The following is a 21,546-nucleotide window of genomic DNA, read 5'->3' as shown; positions in this document are numbered from 1 at the left end:
GCGGCACTCCGAATCGCACCCAGCTGTTAGGTCGGAGAATCTCTTTGCTCATTTCTGTATAAAATACAGTCTCCCTTGCCAAATCCCAGCTCCACGTGACAGCTACATTCTTGCTTCCTCAGACCTCTTTGGGGACATAACACACAGCAGAGTGCTGCTAGGTCCCCAGCAGACACCTGGGACATTCGGGGGGGACACAAGCTTCCAGTTTCCTGTTGCCCTCAAGAGATTTTCATGACTATGCAGAGCAAAACATCTTCAGAGACTTCACATGTCAAGTCCTGGAACATGAACAAATACTCCCAGAGCCCCAGACCAAAGATCTGGGCTTGAGTTTCAAGCATTATGTGGATACAAGACAATTCCAAGCCTTTAGAATAGCACAGCTGGTTAAGCTGCCATGTAGACAAAGGCACCAAGAAACTGGAGCCTGATCTGTGTGCGCTAAACCAAATTCAACAGTTTCTTGCCCTGGCCTAGTGCAAACCATCTGTGAAAATATTCAAGGTACAGAGGGTCCTGCTCTGACTTGACTTCCATCATTTTTCCCACAACATAAATTAACTCCTAACAGGACATTTTTAATGTATACTATGAAAATTAAAATGAATGAAGACTGTGCCCCCATTGCCATCAGAGAAGTGACGCCAACATGGACAAATTGCCCACGCTTCTCACCCTGGGTGCTGTAAGGAACAAAGTTATAGCAATGACTTGGTTCTAAAAAGCATAAGTGAGGGTGTGAGAATTTAAACAAAACCAGGTAATGCTAGCACACCAGGAAGGGCACGTGGCACACCATGCCACCAACACAAGACAACATGTAAGGATACAGTTACCAAACAACGTCAGGACGATGAAGTAAATGGAGGAGAACATCCCCGAGCGGACGCCACCCTGTGACTCTATCCCGTGGTACATCACTGCATTCCAGTCTTCCCCTGTCAGGATCTGCACAGCAAAATTCGAGAGAGAGAAGAAGAAAGGGTGACTCAAAGGAAAGACAAAGTAGGAAAGGTCTGGGGGTGCTAAGCAGCCTGATGCAGTCTAGGACTGGTCTCTGGGAGAAAATGGATGAGCACGTTAGTATGGCAGAGCGCAGTGTTGGACATCAGCCCCTCAGCCCTGGACAGTCTCCATCCTGGGCTGGATGCAGCTTTCTCCTCTGGCATGGGCCGAGGAGAAGTGAGGACTGCTGGTGAGGAAGGACCACAGCCCCATTCTGCCCTCTCTTGCCCACTGCCCACCTCTGACCGAAGGCTCCCATGCAGAGGCAGTAAAAGCCATGTTCCAGCACTTCACCCCCAGCAAAATTTCTCCCCCCTCTCCATTTTTAAGTCATGCAGAGACAGCAGGTTTCAGCAGCTCCATGCACGGCAGTTCCCACAGATCTAAGAAAACTCTGACTTTTAAGCCCAGTGCCTGGAGTGGGACCTCTACCAGCCTCAGCTCCTCTCATTCCCTTCAGACAGAAAGGGTTGGCCCAGCTCCCCCCAGCCTGCACACGCTACACACTGAGTGGCCACATACGGAGAAACTCTTGCAGCCCCCTCCCGCTATTCCTCCATCCCTCAGGGCTGCCGACAGCTTTGCTGCAGCCCATGCCCGTGTGGGTGTTGACTCCAAGCGCCGGGCACTGGGCAGCACAGCCACTGCAAGGTTTGCCGGGGGTTGCACCACAATGGGTTCTTCTCCAGGTTTCCTGCTTGCCAAGGCCACTGGGACCCTCAGCCACCCAAATGGCCACAAACCACACACAAAAAACCCCCAAAACCCTCAACTAAGTAGAAGCAATAACCAAAGGCTTATGAGTGAGGACAGACATCCTTGTACCGAGGCGAGCACAAGCTCAGCTGAGCTCTGCAGAGCTGTCCTGGCTTCAGGCTCAGGATGCTGACCTGAGGCTAAACAGCAAACACATAAATAACAGAAATACTAATCATAATGAGTGAAAACATCTAACACTCAAATCAGCCTTGTTGTGCTAGATGTTAATTTTGCACCAGTCTGAATTGCCTGCGATTCTTGTTCACCAATGGCTGGAATGCAGCAACACTTGGGGCAGGTCAGCACTTCATCTGCCTGCCATGGCAGAGGCGAACGATAGCTACTGTGAGTACATTAAAACACGTCCACTGGGATGCGGAGCTCAAATTCCTAAGTAGGAAGTTATCTTTGTGTTTAGTAGAAGAAAAAACAAAAAAAACAACAAACAAAAAAAGCCCAAAGCAAGATGTCTGTTGTAGTAACCAAGTCCCAGTGCATACAATATGCTCAAAACAAATGCGGATTCCAGACTAGTTGTCAGCTGCTGACCCAGAGAAAATGTCTTGCTGCAGAGTTGGTGCTGAAGACAGCAATAGGCTAAGAGCAAGGATGGAGACAAGGACATAGAGTGCATACACAAACTTGTTTCCTAAGCGCAGAATCTGGTCTCAAATAATTCAGAGACCGGTATTCACAGTCCAAGCCTAAGCCACACCGTTGGAGTTACCCTGGATTTACACCAGAGAATATAAACCAGAGCATTGGGCTTGCAATTCTGGCACTCAAGTATGCAAAACACTGTTCACAACCTTGCATTCACATCATTTCCATGAGTTCACAACTGTTCCTGCTCTCTGCAAATAACCATAAAGCGATTTCTGTTAACTCAGAGATTTGGAAAGGGAACGCTTCTATGCCCTGCAGAAGATGAGGAGACACAGGTATCACAAATTACAATTAACACATATCACATAAACAATTCCAGCAGGTCAGGGTCTGGGTTCCAAAATCCAACTGGATTATTTTGGAAGTGGAACAAAAACCTAAAGGAAAAAAAAAAATTGGTCCATGGAACTTTTGCAGAGAGGTAAATGGCCTAAGCCCACCAGCCTGCTGGTGCAGAGCTGAGGATGCTCTCTGAGGCCCTGGCATGAGGACAGACGCTTTGACCTCGTGTCCTTACCAGTGTTTGCGCTGTCACCCATCAGCTGGAGGAATCATCTAAGCAATTAGGTAGCAGCCCTCAAGGAGCAGAGCTCAACAAAAAAAAAAAAAAAAAAAAAAGTCTTTCTGCTCTATAAAGCCTCTGTTTATGGCTGCTGTAAGAACTTCTTGCTACAGGAGAGAGGAGGACAGCATTGCAGAGGGAGGGGCACAAGCAACGAGGACTTTTGAGTAAGGTGTAGCCCAAACATTTTGGTTTTCCCCAGGACCCAAAACTGCTTTTGGCTGCCCCAGATGAACATTTTGTGCAGCGCAGCTCAAGATTTAATACTCAGGCTTGGCTGAGGAGCCATCAGGTGATGGCATAAAAACAGCTTTCAAGAGCTGTTGTGAAATCTTAATGGACTAACGAGCGCATTAACGGTGGGAGACACTCAGATGCTGGGGATCAGTACCGCCCCGTTGCAAAGGGCTGTTCTGGAAGTGAGATGCTTTCCTGAAGAAAGGCCTGAGATCACATCAGCTCAGTGTCACCTCTCGCAGGCAGGTCAGCAAGGGCAGCCAGGACACACAGACCAAAGCCAGCTCTGCTTCCCGAGCCTCGGCAGGCGCCCATCAGCAGAGCTGAGGTTCAGTCCTGTCCGGCCACCGTGACTCCTTGTCCCCTCCAGCCATCACCGATGCTCTGCTGCTTAGCAGCCGGCAGTGTGTAATTACGGACAGGACAGCTCTTGGGGAGCAGAGCACGTATGGTTAACCGAGGTCTTCGCAGAGTCTCTGCATTATGGGTGTTGTAAATGCTTCCAGCTCAATGAGCACTGGAATAGGGAGATGCAGCTAGCTATTTTTCACGTGTATATAGACATCATATTAATATTTATATATAGTTTGTGTTTGTATTTTTTTTATATACACAGCTTGGCACCCAGCTTGCAAAGACTTTCTTGGGAGCCAGGAGTTGGAGAAAAACACGTGATGCTCTTCAAAGGGAATTTAGGGACAGCGGGGCTCCGTTGCACCCAACACTGAGTTCAGCCAGCTGCCAGGCGGACAAAATACGTCCTGGGAGTTGCACGGCAGAGGACTGCGACCCCGCCAGGTCTGCGCAAATAAAACGGACTATGGCAGGCTGCAGAAGACTTTGTTTAAGGTTGCTTCTTAAACAAAGAATCTCCAAAGGGGTTAGGGATGAACAGGGCGTATCTGGCTTTATTATATTTGTTCAACACATTGAATGCATTCACTGAATGATGCTACTCTGCTCATTAGAGCAGCAAGCAAACGAGCCTGCTGGCTTGCCCAAGTTTATGGGAGACAAGGTTAGAAAAGGTTCCAAAGCCTGTACTGAAGTAATGTTGACACAATATCTGAAATTCAGGGGAGGAGGGGGGATGGACTCGGGAGCAGAGGTTATTGAAATGCCTCTGCAAGGCTGCTCTGAGCTAATTCAGTGCTGATGGGCTTTGCTGGTTTTAATTCGTAGCTCTGATGTTCTATGCAAATGTCATAAAGCCAAGACTGTTTTCCTTCGTCCCACAGCCACTATATTACAGGGGTATTTATCTCAGGAATAGAAAGGAAATATTTCAGCTAAGTATTCTGAAGAGATAGCTACAGTCCCAAAGCAAAACAACATCAACATTTCCAGATGCTCATATCCGGAGCCTGACTCAGGTTCAGTTCCGGCTCTGGGGCATTACCTTTACGTTTCTGGAAGCCTTTTCTTTGATGAGTACTAAAATACTATGCAAATATTAATCTACCATGATTTGCAATATCCTGCAAGGTAAGTACAACTGAACCTGCTTCACATCTGGGGAGAAGCAATACCCATATGAAGCTGCTTATGCAGAGGTCACAGAACATATTCTCTTTTAGACTTTTTCAGTTTTAATAAAAAAATTGTCATCAGCTCATTTTTTTTTTATCCTTTTTGGGACAGGACACTGAAATACATAATCCAAGCCTTGCTGGGATCTAGTCAGGTCTGGTGCCAAGCCTCAGCTCGAGCCCCCATCAGCAATTTGTGTAGGACAACACTATAAATGCAGGGTGGTCTTCGGCAGACCCATGAGCGTTACCTGCACACGGAGCAGGGTGCAGCACCCCCAGCTCTCTACTGAACCACCTGAAATAGCTGCTTAAAAAAGGCGTGCAGAGAACAGCTGAAAAATTAAACTCTTAAATCCGAGCATTGCATCTGCCAGAACTGCGACTTCTTCCTGCCATCACATGAACTTGCCCAAGGCTGATGCCTCTCTCTGCGCTCCCCCATTGACTGCAATTCTTATCCAGCATTATCTTATCTTGAGCTATTACCGTGCAAAATGCTACATTATTTCCTTACTGCCTGGAGCTAGCTCAGGCCTCTCTCATTAAATTATGGCAATGACAGGAGAAAGTGAAACAGGTCAACCACAGGGGCTGGCTGCCCAGGGTTCCGGATTTATGCAGCAGGGCACACGCAAGTGCTGCCCTTGCAGAGGGTGACCCCAGGCAGGGGCCTCAGGAGAAGAGACCCTGGGCACGCACAGCCTTTAAGCTCAGCATAGAAACATCCATTTTATCAATATTTTTTTCCTAGCAAAAAAAATATTTTGTTCTAGTTTTCCTTAATTCCATAGCATTGATTTTTAATTATGATTAAGGACTGGTCACTGCGGCAAAATACATGAGAAGGAAGGACTTAAGGACTTTCCTAAATTCCACAGATTTTTGGCGACCTCTTTGCTCCCCAGAAGCAGGAAGAGATGCCCAGGAATTTATTTTTTGTTTTATATTTGCTCACTCAGGACAAGGGGTTGGCTTTACCTGGAATACTGTGAGGATGGCGGCAGGGAAGGTATCGAAATTTGTGGTTGGTGTTTCATCTTGAAAATTGAATCTAGAGAGAAGTAAGAAAAAAAACCAAGAGCAGTAAGGGACACGCAACTCTCCCGTGGTCTTGTAACACCCCATAACCCAAGGCAGAGAGCAACATTTGGACCCCCTGGCAATAACACCCCAGTCAACCACTGCAGGGAACACGGCAATCTGAGGTGATGCTTAACAGAACTATTAGCAGAAACTCAATTGTATTCCGGGAGAAAATTCTTCTGATACTTTGAAATTCATTTTCATCCACAATTAAAATGAACAGTCAAAATCTCCAATGCTTTTTGTGGAACAAACCATTCCAAGAAGCTGCTGTTCTGAAGGGTAAATTTAAAATTGAAATTTCCCTCTTAGTAAATAATTTGATTCTTTTTTTTAAGATAAAATAGCGGTTGCTTAAAGAAAAAAAGTTATTTCATTTCAGAAATTATACTGGAGTTTGAATGGCTATATTGTGATAGTTCTTTTCATCACAACTGGCATTTCTTAGTGAAAAAATCAGATTCAATAAAACTATGTTTTCCAGCAGAAAAATATTCCAACTGAAAGAAAAAAACTTCCTGCTGCTTTGGCTGTCAGGGAAAGAATTTGCCTTTCCCCTCCAAGTAGAAAAAGTGCTGCCTCCCTCAGCCCTCGGAGCTCTGGGTGTACACGGGGCCTATGGAAGGACATAGGAGCTGTGAATTACAGTAAATAGAAAGAATTCAGCTCCAGGAAAAACACCAGAACGGGAACTATTCTCCCATAAACCAGAGATCACAACTCAGAAGCCCAGAAAGACCAACACTAGCCCCCACGGCATGAGCCGTGCAGCCCACTCTCCCCCTCGGGTATCGCATTCAGGTTACTCCCAAAAGGAGAACGAGGAATCAGACTTACTGCCCTCCAAAGAGCTGCATCCCCAGCAGTGCAAACACCACAATGAACAGGAACAGCAGGAAGAGCAAACTGATGATGGACTTCATGGAGTTCAGCAAGGAGACAACCAGATTCCTCAGGGAATTCCAGTACCTGGGTTGGAGAGCAGAGCAGCCAAGAGAGAACATCAGCAGGAGAAGAACCTTCGGTGAGTAAATGAATGCGATCTGTTTTCTTATTAAAAAAAAGGGGAAAGGAATGGCAGGGAATATCAGCATCCTTAAATTCCCCTTTATGATTGGAAAACACAGCTCACTGAGGGGCAAAACCTCTTGTAGCACCTCAAGGGCAGAAATGAGCACCTCAGTGCCTGTGCACCCATGCGGAGCAGTTGTCTGCAGTGGAAGTGTTCGGTTTAATTTCTTGGTAACCTCTTTCCTGGTATAGATTTCGAACTTTCTGCACCTGCTTTGGTCAAGTCCCCATCCCTGGGTGTATTTAAAAGCTGGGCAGATGAGGGGCTTAGGGACATGGTTTAGTGGTGGGATGGCAGGGTTAGGGTAATGGTTGGGCTTGGCGATCTTAAAGGGCTTTTCCAACCTAAACGATTCTATGATTCTGTGATTCTCATCCAGCATGCAGTCAGCAGGGGTGTCAAAACCAGGGACAAATACCATCAATCACAAAATGACAGAATTGTAAAGGATGGAAGGGCCCTCCGGAGATCACCCTGTCCAACCTCCCTGCTCAAGCAGGGTCACCCAGAGCAGGGGGCACAGGACATCATCCTGTTGAATATCTCCAGAGAAGGACACTCCACAGCATCCCCAGGCAGCCTGTTCCAGGGCTCAGTCACCCTCCAAGTAAAGAAGTTCTTCCTCACATTCAACTGGAACCTCTTCTGCATCAGTTTGTGCCCATTGCCCCTTGTCCTGGCGTTGGGCACCACTGAGAAGAGTCTGGCTCCATCCTTGTGACATCCACCCTTAAGATATTTGTAAGCGTTGATGAGATCCCCTCTCAGTCTTCTCTTCTCCAGGCTAAACAAGCCCAGTGCCCTCAGCCCTTCCTCATAGGAGAGATGCTCCAGTCCCCAAATCATCAAGGTGAGACTGAACGTGGGGATGGTGAACCCCACCCTTCGAAATGTACAGCTCATTTCCACCAAGACGTCTTTGCAGCGTGTCCTTCCAACTTATCAAATGCCAGTATCCACATGGGGACTTAAACTCCCCCGTGTTTACACATTTCTGTAGATGTTTAACGCACGCATTCATGCACAGTGACACCTTCAGTGTGGGGCAATTCAGCCACATGGTTTAAGCATCCAAGACCAAAGCAACCGTCTCAGAGGATGAAAACAAATCCGGGACATTAACTCCAACACAGCAAGAGGGAATGGCTCAGCCTGAATCCTGACTGACACATCCAAGCTGCATCTGGCCAGATACTGAAGTTACTTTGCTTTTATCTCCCCCATCCCCTGAGACGGCTCCTGGCACACTCGCAGGTGTGGGCAGGCGCACCGAGCATTGGCGTGCTGGGGAGGGTGCTCAGAAACAGCCCTTTCCTGGCTTTATGGCCCTGCTGAGAACAGGCAGGGAGCATTTATATTAGGAAAACTAATGAATCAGAAAATGCAGAAAGAGCTATTAAGCAGAGGAGCTCTTTGATGATCTCCTTTTGGACAGGCAGGCATGTGGAGCCATGGGACTGGAGCAGGCAGTAGGACATGAGTGATTTAGAGCTGTGCCACATCTCCTCTGTTAAAAGTTTTCAGTCTGAGACCACGGGGGGAAATTTTTCTCTCTTCTTCTCCAGTGACCTCTCTCATTTCAGAGCTCACTCTCCACAGCAGTATACCCTGCCATCCTGCCCCGAGTGTCCTCCAGCTGCAGTTTTGGGGACAGCCCCATGCACTGAGCTCCTTTCTGCAGTGCTGCTGCGGGTATCCAGCAGAAGGAAGCCCATGGATTTGTTTGATGTCCTGATGGGGAGAGAAGCTCAGAGCTTGAGCCAGAAGAGCAGAAACGCCAACCTTTCTCTTCTCTTTGTCTTCATTTTCCTCCTCTTCCTTCCCCCAGGTGTAGCTGGGAGGACTGAACCCCCTATGTCTCTTTGTGCTGAGGATGATACAGCCACATCCATCCCTGAAGAAGGATCTTCTACTCCCATTGCACCCATTCCAAGAAAAGCTCTGTCCACAATAGAGTGACTGAGGTTTCAGGGGTAACTTTGGGCTCTTGGGAGAATAGCTTCAGTTGAAAAAGTTGAAGCCAAACTGACTCAGGGTTAGCCCCTAAGCAAAAGGGGCTGAGCTGCTCTCCTTGGAGGAGGAGGAAGGGTTTGCTGATCACATGGCTCTTCCCTGCTTGACACAACGGCTTTGGGCAAAATCTGCCACAAGCAAGGTGTTTGCACCTCATGGTTAACACAACCAGACACAAAATACATGTGGAGGCTCCGTCTTGTCCTGGAATAGCTCAGCACCAAACCCTGCTTGGCTACAGAGCACCAGATTATGACAAGGAGTTGTATTTCTACAGATGGCAGTCCCCTCCAGTTCTGTCGCGACAAAGAGGAAAACACGCGGAGCTGTTTTCTCCTTGTCCTCCTCGCTGCATCCCCTTGTAGCTGCCCTGCTGCCACTCTTCAGGCTGGCTGGAATTTAATTTTTTAACTATCGCATTACTCTGCCGTGCAGTCACACTGATTTGGGACATACGAATCAAAAGGTCTAATACCATTGATCATTCAAAGCAGGTGGACTGCAAATGGCTTCTATTAAACATAGAGGGGAAAAAACCAGGGTGGGGTGCTTCAGAGAAAAATCGCTATGGAAGAGATGGAAAAAGGGGAAAAAAGAAATAAAATTACTGAGGGTTGGGATGTTTTCACAGTAAAGACTGTAATGAGAGTGGGTGGGCAGCAATCTGTGCCTGGGGCCATCGCTTCGGTTGCTCTCCATGACTTAAGCCAGGACTGAGCTGTGCAGCGCAGGCCCTGGGATAACATGGCCCAGCACAGCTGAGATCCCCCCACATGAGCTGGGGGGGACCTGGCTTCTGGTAATGCAGTGTCAGATCAGGTGAAAAATCCACATAATTAGGTCAAGGATACTTCAGCATCAGTGGGGCGAGAATTTCACTCGTCCTGAGAAGGGGGAGAGTGCTCGGCTTGCTCCATGGTTTGCTTTGTTAAGTTGAATCTCAGGCTTCATCCCTTTATTGTGTTGGCTAAAATCCTGAATAGTCAAGACTCACAAAAAGATCTTTTTAACTTGGAAAAACATCCCAAATTTTTAAAAAGTACAGCGTGCAAGCAGATACACTAAATCTCAGTAGCTCTGGATAAAATTAACTGCTGAAAATTAATTGCTATGAATTTTCTCCAAAACTTGGAGTTTTCCATGAATAAGATTAGTGCAAAGGTAGACTAAGAGCTCTTTTGGGGGCGGGTGCCCACCTCTTTTGCTGGACATTTACAGAACTGAACGTTTCCAACCCCTTCATCTCACAGTACAACAAATGACACTTGGACCTGCATAATGAGCAGCAGATATAAATTAGCAAACCCTACAAAGCTAATAAAACCCATATGTCTGAATAGCTGCAAAGGAACCTGGCTACTTCAAATGACTGTTTTGTTCCAGTATGAGGACCTATGCTTTCTCTACTTAAGGCGGTTGGGTTTTTTTGGAGGGAGGTGTTATTCCTCCTTTTGTTACTTGAAGCCAAGAACAAGTAGGAGAGGGATGGAAAGAGGGGAGATCTGAAGAGGTCGGGGTGTAAAATGGTGTAAAAGAAAAAAAAAAAAGGAAAACAACAGCAGGAGCACGCCAATGTGTTACCAATTTTCACACTACAATTTTGAAATACTGCAGAAATTGCTCTAGATGGATTTACAAATTGCACAGTAGCTGTTTGCTAGTGCCAGCACCCATTAAGGCAGTGCATGAGCCTGAAAACCACTGAAAAGCTGTAGCAACCCAACTCCAGTGAAAATTCAACTTCACAGACTCCAGACTGAAAACCTCCGACATTCCCAGGCCAGACACGGCACAGGCAGCAGCAACGCACTTCATACTTGTGTCAATGCAGTGCTTCGGGCACCAGGATTTAGTATCCAGCAATAACCAGGGTAGCTCAGTTTACCATTCCTAAATACTTAAGGAACCAGCTCAGCAGCAGCTAAGAACAGTGGGCAGCTGATGGGGCTTAGAAAGTAAATAAGAAGCTTTCTTCTTTTCCCACAAGAAATAAGGGCTCACCTCACGAGATTTTTGTTTTAAGCAAGCTTAAAAACAAAGAAAAGAGGGATGCTCTCACGCAGCCCATCACCACCCTGTGGAGCCCTCTGCCCCAGGGTAGCCAAAGCTGAGGAAAGGGCTGTAAAAGTCCTCGTGGATGTAAATACTGGCTCAGGAACTCCCTAAACTTTCCACTGCCAGAAACCCAGACTGCCCCGTCAAGGGAAGAGCGATTCTACATCTGCAGTTCTCTCCCACTCCCCCCACCGTAGGATGTTAGGTCAAACAAGACCTTTGTGCCGGTACAGGGGTGGCTGGGGGTTGTTTTTGCAGGGGTTTTTTTGTTTGTTGGTTGGTTTTGGTTGGTGTTTTGTGGTGGAGTTTTTTTGGTTTTGTTTTTACAAGTGTGGAAAGCAGTACTGCTTGCTGTGGGGCTGGTGATACAGATTTCATATGGCACTAAAAGTCTCATGTGAGCAGAAAGGGAGCTGGACTTACTTTGTTACTTTGAAAATCCTCAGCAGTCGAAGAGCTCTCAATACGCTGATGCCAAATGAAGTACCCGGTTTCACTGCAGCCCAAATAACTTCAAATATACTTCCCACGATGACCTGCAAGAAGAGTCCATTTTACATAAGGCAAAACTCCCACTTAGTGCTTTGTGGTACTGCTAGAGAGGCTGAGGAGAGAACAAGAATCAGAGCTTGAGCTGTGATGGTTTTCTTGTGAAGTCTTCAGCAAAATTGTGAGTTAGCCAAAGAGCACTAAAAAGCCTTGTTCTGACTTTCTGCAGTCTGGTCTAAAAAAAGGCAATACCTAGCAGCAGGACAGAGGCATGGGGAATCACAGATAGGAACCTGTTGCTTTCTTCTCTAGCAAGCAAACTACCTTAAAATAACTGTTTTTGATGGACAAAGTTTGGGTTGTGTTTTTTTTTTTTTTCTCTCTACAATGGCTCAGCTACAAACTCCAACACTTCATTTCCCCACCCTATGCAGGGGGTTGGTCCAGCCTGCAGAGGTGCGGGGGGCACTGCTTCGTCCTCCCCTTCCCATCAGAAGCACCCAAAGGCTTCACCCCCAGCACTGCAGAACAGTGAAGCGATAGCTCTGGGCAATACCTTCCAGAAACTTCTGGCAACTGAGAGTCTTTAGGAGACTGATAAAGATAACAGCTATTAAGAGATGCTGCAAAGCCTCTAGCAGGCACATCCAATATTCTGCCAGGCCCTCAGCTTAAGTTACCGAAAAAGTTGTCCCCAGTCAAGGTGGTTTTTTAAGTTTTGTTTTGTCTGGGTTTGTTTGTTTGTTTGTTTTCAGGCTGGAAGAGAATTAACTTCAAGTGATAAAGAAATCTTCTCTTTAACCCTTTATTACAAAAAGGACAAAATAGTAATGGGTGAAGCACAACTGGAAAGGGCAATTGTATCAACACAGGTTACTGCACGGTTAATAAGAGAAGACAAGCATTTCACTGCCAATTACTATTATTACTGGCATTAACCTAGCATTTCAGAGCTCTCATGGACCGTGGTCCCCAATTGTGTGAAGCACTCCATAAACACATTTTCACCGGCCCCCAGCGAGCAGCCTGTTTGTGTTGAGAAAGGGAGTGTTAATGGGAAGCCGGGGCCAGCAGACCTGGGTCTGAATACCTGAGCACTGCTGGGGGACTCAGCAGCTCGGAAACCCCTTTCATAACCAGAAACCGTCTGTCTTTTGAAAAACACAGCATTGCTTACAGCTGCTCTGCAAGAAATGCTGTACCCTGAGCTTCAAGAAAATGTAGTGGGGAAGGGCGATACACAACAGTTGCTTATCCAGTTGCTCCCATCACAAAAAGAAGGAACTAAAATTTCTCTCGGGAATCCCTCATGAATCAGCAAAAACCTTTCCTTAGACTCTCCACATGTTACACTGATAATTAATTTTCCTGGCATCTCAACATGGCCTCCTGGGAGTTGTTTCACATGAGACCCCACTGGACTGTTTCTCCCAAGACTGATGTTGCTCTGATTTGTTGTTTCACATTTTGCATTTGAACAGTTTCATCCTGATGGTTTGTCAGACTAAACTGACTACAGATCTGGGTGATATTCCAGTGGGGGTGAAGTAGCTGAATTAATTCTGGGAGCTGGAGGGTGGGTGAGGAGGAAGAAACATAGCTAGAAGTAGGATCCCTATGGATTCTCTAAAGGAGGAAGAATTAGGAACAGATCAACAGCTTTACCTCCTGGGAAACACTCGGCAAAGCTTATTGCCAGTGCTGCACTCACCATAGCACGACACCAAGCAGAGAGACCCAGTAGGTTTACCTGTTGCTTAATGCAAGCTCCTAAATCACCTCTCCATGACTACCAGGTACCAGCTCTCCTTGTTGCAGAAGGAGCATCCTGGATACAAGAATCCACGGAAATTGGCAGCCAACATGGGGGCAAGCTGGATCCAGTTCAGAGCCTACTTAATCCATTGATGAAGGACATTGATCTCATGTCTGTTACCAGGCAATGCAAACAAGGCAATGATACCCTTAAAAGTCTAACCAGACAATACCACTTGGCTGCCAAAGGCCTTTGACTCAGCTTACAGAAGCTGGGGTCTTCAGGCATGCACTGAATTTGATGAAAGCTGGGTGTCAGCCCCATTATATTCTGTGGGCACACTCTTCATTCCAGCCTTTGCAAGACATCTTGCCAGTAGAGTTAAACTCTTCCATAAGTTGGCTGCCTTCAGCTGAGGGGAGCCTCTCTGCCCCTCAGATTAGGCACCGACTCTGAACGTGCAGACATGCAGTTATCTTACATTATCTGTGTTATTTGTGCTCTGGTTTCCTCTCATAATGGTTAAAGTCTGTGCATTATCCTTGGGCTATGCAGCCAGAAGGAATGGGACAATGCATTTTGATGCTATGAGCCACCAACGGCTGCAGTGGACACCCCGGAGGAGAGCCCCACTGGTGCAGCCTGGTGCAACGCCTCAGGCTGTTGGACACAGGTGATTCTTGGGCTGGCTGATTTAATCTCAAAGTCTGTTTAGCTCTGAGCTTTCCTACTGACACCACCAAAAAGAGAAGTTGGCTTTAGCTGTACTCTTGGATTTAGCAGTGGTCACTTACCGAAGGTAAAGATACCTCCTCCTACTTTGTGGGAGCAGTGCTGAAGCAGGGATTTTAGCCCCATGGGTGAGCAGAATCACCCCCAGCATTTTGGCAGATAAAGACTAGAAACAACAGACTCAAATCTCAGATAGAAGGGCTGGGTGACAGGTACAATGGACTGAACGTTTTCCCCTTGCCCGTCAATGCATCATAAGCTTTGTATCTGCTTTGTTAAAGAAACCTTACGGACTGATTCCCGCTCTGGGATGCAATGCTCAGCCCACACTAAAGATAAGAGGAGCTGAGTTAACCTCTGTGAGAGCAGATTACAGCCTAGCAGCTTTTAATGACTAAATTAACATCTGCATACAACGTTCTTTGTTAGATGGAGTCAAAACTGTCCCCCCTATTCCCACTTCAAAGCTACAGTTTTAGGATGAAGGGGAGAGCCTGTACTTCTGCAGTGAAATGTGAGTTACTGCCTTTCCATCACCTAAACACGTGTTTAGACTTCTACTTCTGGGCACTCATGTCTGAAAAGCGCTGCCTATGTACCATGAGGTAAAGGCCATTAAATGGATGATAGGGGAGATAAGCAATAAGACCTGTGGGGTTTTTGTCTTTCAGTCACCTCATTTAATGGGAGGGAGAATCTCTCAGCAATCAGAGCATTTCCTGGTGCTGATGCTGCAAACACCCTGTAGCTCACTGAGGAAACAAAATCCCCAGCCGTCACATTTCTTCAAGAAGGATGATAACGAAGGGAAGCTTAATGTATTTCACTGCAGCTAATTTACACAATGACTACTCCCCGCGGAAGACACGCGTACAGCACCATTTCCCATGGATTCCCATGCTCACCCTTAAACGCCCCATTCAACAATGGCAGAGCCACGCACTTCATCCGCACAGCTGAAGCCAACTCACCCCAAAGTCAAAGCAGTTGAATGAAGAGTGGAAGTAATTTCTTGGCCCCAGTCCATACATCTTCAAAGACATCTCAGTAAGGAACAGACCCAGAAAAACAAACTCTGCGAAATCTGGAAACAGGAGAAGAGATTAAATTAGTCCACAAGACCTTGGTGGGCAGATCTCTTCATGTGGGCAACAATAGATATTTTTCACAACACAGACTACCTCCTGCCAGAAGAAAATCCCTTTGCAATGGCAAACAAGACCCCGAGGACAGTTTCACATAATTATTTCTATAGGCACATGAGTTGTATTCAGCCTTCAAGAACTGTGAAGGCAATGTTTCATGTGTACTGTGGGAAAGTTGGTATGAGCGTTAAATAATGTTCTCATCGTCTTTGTAAAGGAATTTCAAAAGAAAGCTCTGGATCTAATATTTCTAAAGGTCTAATTTAATTGCACAGATAATTTTTTGCAAATGTGTGTTTGGGACTTTCATACCTATATGAGACGGGGACTTTTGGGAGAGGGGTGTAAGCTTTTGTAACATCCTCTCATGATAAAAATACCTTCATACCTGAGAGAACTGCTGCCTCTGAGCACTCCTATTCAGAGGTGTTGTGTCTACTGTTAGCACATAGCCACGTTTATTTTTATTATGCCTGTATAACCATATAATTATGGAAGAGCAAATTCTGTTTCCTTCTGCTTCACATATCACAGGCAAATAGGCTGTGAAACTTTTGATGGAAAGATTTATCACCTATGATGAAACAAAGGGCAGAACATAGCTGGAGACTTCAATTTCCAGATCAAGTTTTGGGACTTGAAGCTACAGAAAACACTGCCTTTGCATTTTAAGTCCTGCAAGTTTAGATCTGGAGGCCAATGAGCAACAGAGACAATATAATGTTAAAAACAAACACAAAAAGGGCAAACCCCCTCTATGCTACCAAAACAAACCAAATAGTATAAAGCAAACCTCTTCCCCTAGATAAAAGATGAGGAAAAAAAAAAAAACCTTCAAGGGGTGGAAATTAATCCCATTGCTTAGTGCACTACAGAAGGTTCTCAGATGCTGTAGAAGCACAGATGCTACAGGACAGTCACCTTCTGTAATTTCAGTTTTACGATTCCAGAAACGACAAAGACAAACTTCTCTCAAAGGTGCACACAGACAGACAAGGGGCAACAGATACAAGTTGAGACATGGAAAATTTCAGCTAGATAATCTTGAATCCCAGGGGCTTTGTACACCTCCTGCAGTATGTGGCTTCAGCTAACGAGCGTGGGGAAAGACAGAGGAGGGAACGAAGGTCCTTTCAAACCGCGTGGCTTTCACTCCATGCGCCGCCTTGCACATTCATACTGAGCGAGCGTGGTTAGCCCAGGTCCATCTTGCATTGCTGCTTGTCTTTTGAAATGGCTTGAAAAATACAGCTTCAGTTATCAAAAAGTAAAAAGGGGATTTAAATCTTAAATAAAAGACAATCATGAAATACCATGGGCATAAAGTTAACTGAAATTCAGGAAGCATTAACTAGATGAGGAAGGTTTCATTAACACTTCAGCCTACAAGGACACTGCTGCCAACATTTCCAGTAGGGAAGGAAATACCAGGAGAGTATTAATTATACCATGTAACCTATTCTCCTTAAAAATAGGAGCAACGTCATTAAAGGAGACTATCTAGCGCAAAATGCTCACATTTGAGGAATAAGATGACCAAGTATGTGGTCTGCAGACTTCTCAGCCTTTTTCCTACCAAGAGGTAGGCTCCATCCACTGGATCTCAGTGCTTGAGGGCATGGTCACATGAAGGAGCAGCACACCTCCACCTCCCTTTGAGCTTGGAACTTGCTGGAGAAGCATGTTCACACCTGCACCATGCTACAACTTTCCTCTTCTTTCTGACCTCTGACGCAACAGCTCAGTGAGCAAACAGTTGTTTCCAACACACGGGATCCCAGAGTAGGGAGTGACCCACAGTTACACTGGCAATCCAGCTGGCTATATGCATGCAGAGCATGTGAGAAATGCACCAGGTGAACCAATGTCAGGCATAAAATGAGATGGCTGACAAGTCTAATAATATAAAAATACAGAATTTTTAAATATCACGTATTCAGTATTATTGAATTTCCTTGCATGTAATTAAAAAGATTGCCATTGTGGAGTAGTAAGAATGTCAAAATCTTTAATTATTAATAGCTGGCCCTGTAAATCAGAAGTTTAAACTAGCTTCCAGGCAGATCATGAACTTCCATTCTGCACCCTACATACTTTGGAAATAGTAAGAAACAGAAGGCAAAACTCCCCCAATAAAGCAGATGCATCTTCTCTGGGCGGGGAAGAATTTGTGCTGCTGCTGTCACTTGTTGCAGTCGTTAGCCCAGAAGGAAAGCTCTCACCAGCGTTGGTGCTGATAAGGGTCTCTCCCTTGCTGGGAAGTCATCACTCCCACATTTGGTTTCATGCTCAGCAGAGCTCAGCAAGCCTGACAGCACTTACTGGAATGACTTCAACGTAAAGTCTCCCTATCACAAGGACCGATATCAAACCAATGCTTTGAAACTGGTGGCCTAGCTTAGTTCACAGACAAAACTTAAAATCATGGGGAGGGGTTGTAGATCAGACCTACAGAAAGCATTGCACAACCTTCACCCACTTCATATCTCACTCTGGCAGGGAGATTCGAATCCTCTTATCTATCCACCAGACCCACCTTTAAGAGTTGCATTTCAGGTACATCCCATATTCTTTCACAGAATAACAAAAATACTAAGTAGGGGTTTTTTACCGCAATTTTCACTAACAGATCTCAGTACGCTCTGCTGAGCCAATTACCATCATTTCAGAAGAAGAAAAAGGAGGAAAGAAACAAGGGTTCATGTTCAGTCACCCACCCAGCAGAAGCATGAACAAACCCCAGGTATCAACCAGTGTAATGTTCCATCATTAGACTGACACATCCTGCACGTGCAAAACCAGAATATCATAGGAAAAAAAAAAGCTAGCAAAAGCCCTTTCTCAGTAGAATAGAATCAAGAAATAGTTGATTAAAAAAACCCAACCAAACAAATGACAGGAAACTTCAGAAGCTCAGAACATCCAAGAAACAACTTCTTTCTGTTGCTCCTGAAAGAACCACCCAACTTGTTCTTCCACACCTGATGACTTCCATCAGGACCGGAGTTCAAAACAGGTGGCGATAGCTTTATTTCAGCAGATAGCAGGTGCCACAAACCACAGCACTATGAGGACAAGGGGCAGAGGCAAGGAAAACACGAACATAACCAACTCCTTGGGCAGAAGTGATTGACTCGAAATGAATCAACTTCTCCAGAGGACAGAACAGAAACACAATTTCTTCTGACGTGGCCCTGCCCATATAATTGAAAACGCAATTTCATTGTTTGGACCTCCTGGTATTCAGACCCCACATGTAATTTAATCTGCCTTAAGCAGAAGCATTTTGTAATGTGATTTAAGGAAAAAAGTTTGATACAAATAGTCTTATTTAATTTCAAATTTGTGCTATTGGCAAAGGCTGTGCTAGCATCTTTTTGCCCTATATGTATGAATTAGATAGTTAGCTTCTCTTTTTTGTCAATCAGCCATGGATTAATTCCATTTCTTCCCCATGTCCAAGTCCAATGTCATTAGGAGCATGTGCCAAGCCTGCCGCTTTGCTTTCCTCCATTCATCCTCCTTGTATATTGAACCAACCAGGAGGAGAACCTCAGCAAAGTACAACTTCCCCCTCTTTGACAAAGTAGACGTGGAATGTTCAGCAGACATAAATAAATATGCTCGCTTCAGAAAGCCTTTTCCCTGCAGTTGCAAATGCTGCACATTTATATCCGGAGGGAGCTGGCTATCTACTTCAAAGGCGAACACAACATCATCAAAAATGCCTACTAAAATACTGTTTTCAAATATTGTATTTATCAGAAAGGAAACATTCTAGGTCTTGTTTTTAGACAGATATAAATTTAGGAGCAAGTTAAGGATTGCTGTAGTGCTAGCTGGAGAAACATGGAGAGCTGCTTCGTGAAGGGCAGCCACAGGGGAAGGGAAGCCTGATGAGAAGGCTCCCAGATGAAACCTTACTGATCCAATCCTAAAACCTTCTCACCATGCTCCCTAAAGCCTGCCCCAGGGAGGCCAGAGGGCTCTGGTCCCAGGCTTCTTCCATAGCTTTAGCCAGAAGAAGAGGAGACCATCACCACCACCACCTCCGCCGGGCTTCTGCGCAGCACAGGGCACAGAAATGCATTCACCTGTTTCCCCATCAGGTTTGCAACTTCTGCTCAAGATACAGCATATATTTTTAAAAGGCACAATCCTGACTGAAAAACCCTTAAGGCTGCACCTCTACTGCGTGCCCACATCATGGATTTTGTTGGTTTGTTGCCCTCACAGTTGAAGATGCGTCTTTGCTGCTGCTCGATCTCAGTGATGCTTTTCTCAGCTGGAGTACAGAGTTGCCTTCTGACAGAAGTCTCTTTTTTTTCTGAGAATACCAGCAATGGTGGAAATCACCACAAACAGACGACAATCATGGGTGGCTGCATGAAATATATGCTTCTATAGGGAACTGCAACTTATTTAATCAAAGGTCCATGCCTTGGTGAACAGAACATGCCATGCATCCACATGCAGTATGAGAAAACTCCTGTTGCAATGTGGCACTGGAGTCCTTTCCATGCAGAGAAGGAAAAATCTAATCTAATTTGGGGATAATTACAGGGGCATAAAGTATGTCCTGTTCTTCACCATACCCCTCAAAGAATTTCTCATCAGCTCTTTCAATAAGACTAAAGAAATCCCAAGCCCCTTTTTCTAAAGCTCCTACAGTTCTTTTTTCAAAGCAGTTGCAGCAATATGGAATATCAAGCAGAGAAAGCTAACTGGAACAATTCGACAGCAAAAAAGTTAAAAGAAAAGACCAAGGGAAAAATAAATCAATGCAGACCCGTAGGCTTTTACCAACCATTCTTTAAGTAAAATTAATTTGTAATGTAATTAAACTTTTCCCCAGAGGGACAAGTATAATTGAATTAGAGATACCTCGGTAGAGTTTCAGGGTTTAGCAGATCCTCCCAGACTTTACCATGCTCCTCTCCTGCTGCTACAGTTGTCAAAACTCCTCATCAGCTCATTTCTAAGCACCTTCCATGAAACAACTTAATCAGAATTGGCTACTTCTCTCTTGCTCTATATCAGCCTAGCTGAGTCCTGCTCCTGCCTAGTGAACTTCACCCAGCATGGATTAATTTTAGAGCCATTTTTAAACTGTCACTCTTACAGTTAAAGGATTTTGCCAAGTATTTCCAGGACCTGTTCAAAATCCCCTGGTTTTGTGATATCTGGTTCTGCCTATATTTAATGGATTTGTGCGCAAACCTTGGGCAGAACAGGGCTTTCAAGGAGCACTGCTCAAGGGCTAAACCAGAGCTGGGCTCGGTCACAAATGTGTTTGCTGCAGGGTTAACTGGGCTGGCTGGACTTTAGTGAGAGGTACCAAGTCCAGCCTTACCATGATCACAATAACAAAACAACCAGTTAGACCACACAAAGCCCCAAACTCCTTAAGGTGTAAAATATTCTTTGCGTTCAATATTAAACTTTAGATTAGTAGGAAAGATCATGCTACAAAAACTACACCATTCCCCAGGAGAGCAGGCAGAAAAAAATCATTACGAATGCAAAGACAGGCATGGACACCATGCTACAGCTCATCATCCTAAGAAATTGGGAGGGTTTGAAGGTACTGGACGAGGTTGAACCTCTTTTCAGTGGACAATTCTCAGAAGTTCTTTCTTCTAAAATTACGTTAAAATAGGTTTCTTCCCAGAAATTCCCACTATGCCATAAGACAGACCAGAGACAATCCTCCCCAGAATGAGCCCATGGCACCTCTGCTTCTTGTCTTGGAGAAAACTATCTTTGAAAAACAAAAACCAAGAGAAAATTTTCTGGAGTATCTTAAAATTTCCACGACAACCATTCATTCTGCATCTCTGGCTTTTATTCTCTATGTCATGGTATCTAATTTTGTACCACTACATTTAAAGATCCAGCGCTTGTACCTACATGAGAACATCCACAAAACCTACGATTCCTCAGATATTCTGGTTTTGTCTGAGACACACCTTTGGGTTGCCCCTCACCAATTACAGTGTGGTTTCTATCAGTGTTTATCCACAGCCGCTATAATTTCTTTTAATGAATCTAAGGGATTGATTTGTGAAACACCTCTCCAGGTATTTCCTTATGGACAAAGGACACTCCAGTCTTACAAGTGGCAGAGCAACGATGCAAAGACATACAAAGGGCAGACGAGGCATGGGAAAGCACATGTGGCTGGGAGGATGCTGAGGATTTAACTAACTCCTAAGAACCCATGGTTCTTTGGTGTTTTTCTGACTTCTCCATTAAAAATAGGCCAATGGGATCACCCGTTCTTAGCTAGGTAGTACCCTAGCACCAAGAAATTAAAGTATGCTACCCAAGTGTTTCTGAAACCAATTCACAGTGGTGGGTGCCATGGACACATGCAGAGCTCCTGAAAGAAGGATTCACCCCAATCCCTGACCCAGGCACAATACAATTTCAACCTT

The 21,546-nt window shown here is 45.3% G+C and overlaps 1 protein-coding gene across 1 annotated transcript in view; it reads right to left on the bottom strand.

The window, feature by feature from the left end:
* Nucleotides 1-21,546, bottom strand: part of CACNA1B (calcium voltage-gated channel subunit alpha1 B) — a 304,713-nt gene that overhangs the window by 113,762 nt on the left and 169,405 nt on the right. Inside the window, exons 14-18 of the mRNA XM_035891880.1 lie at nucleotides 14,936-15,048; nucleotides 11,411-11,523; nucleotides 6,685-6,816; nucleotides 5,743-5,815; nucleotides 834-951 (exon numbers count right to left, since the gene is read on the bottom strand). Of these exons, the coding sequence (XP_035747773.1) occupies nucleotides 834-951; nucleotides 5,743-5,815; nucleotides 6,685-6,816; nucleotides 11,411-11,523; nucleotides 14,936-15,048 (549 nt within the window). The remainder of the gene's footprint in view (nucleotides 1-833; nucleotides 952-5,742; nucleotides 5,816-6,684; nucleotides 6,817-11,410; nucleotides 11,524-14,935; nucleotides 15,049-21,546) is intronic.

Source organism: Egretta garzetta, unplaced genomic scaffold (genome assembly GCF_000687185.1).
Source record: "Egretta garzetta isolate BGI_Z169 unplaced genomic scaffold, ASM68718v1 scaffold143, whole genome shotgun sequence".
NCBI classification, from domain to species: domain Eukaryota; kingdom Metazoa; phylum Chordata; class Aves; order Pelecaniformes; family Ardeidae; genus Egretta; species Egretta garzetta.
This window is presented reverse-complemented; position numbering and strand designations above follow the sequence as displayed.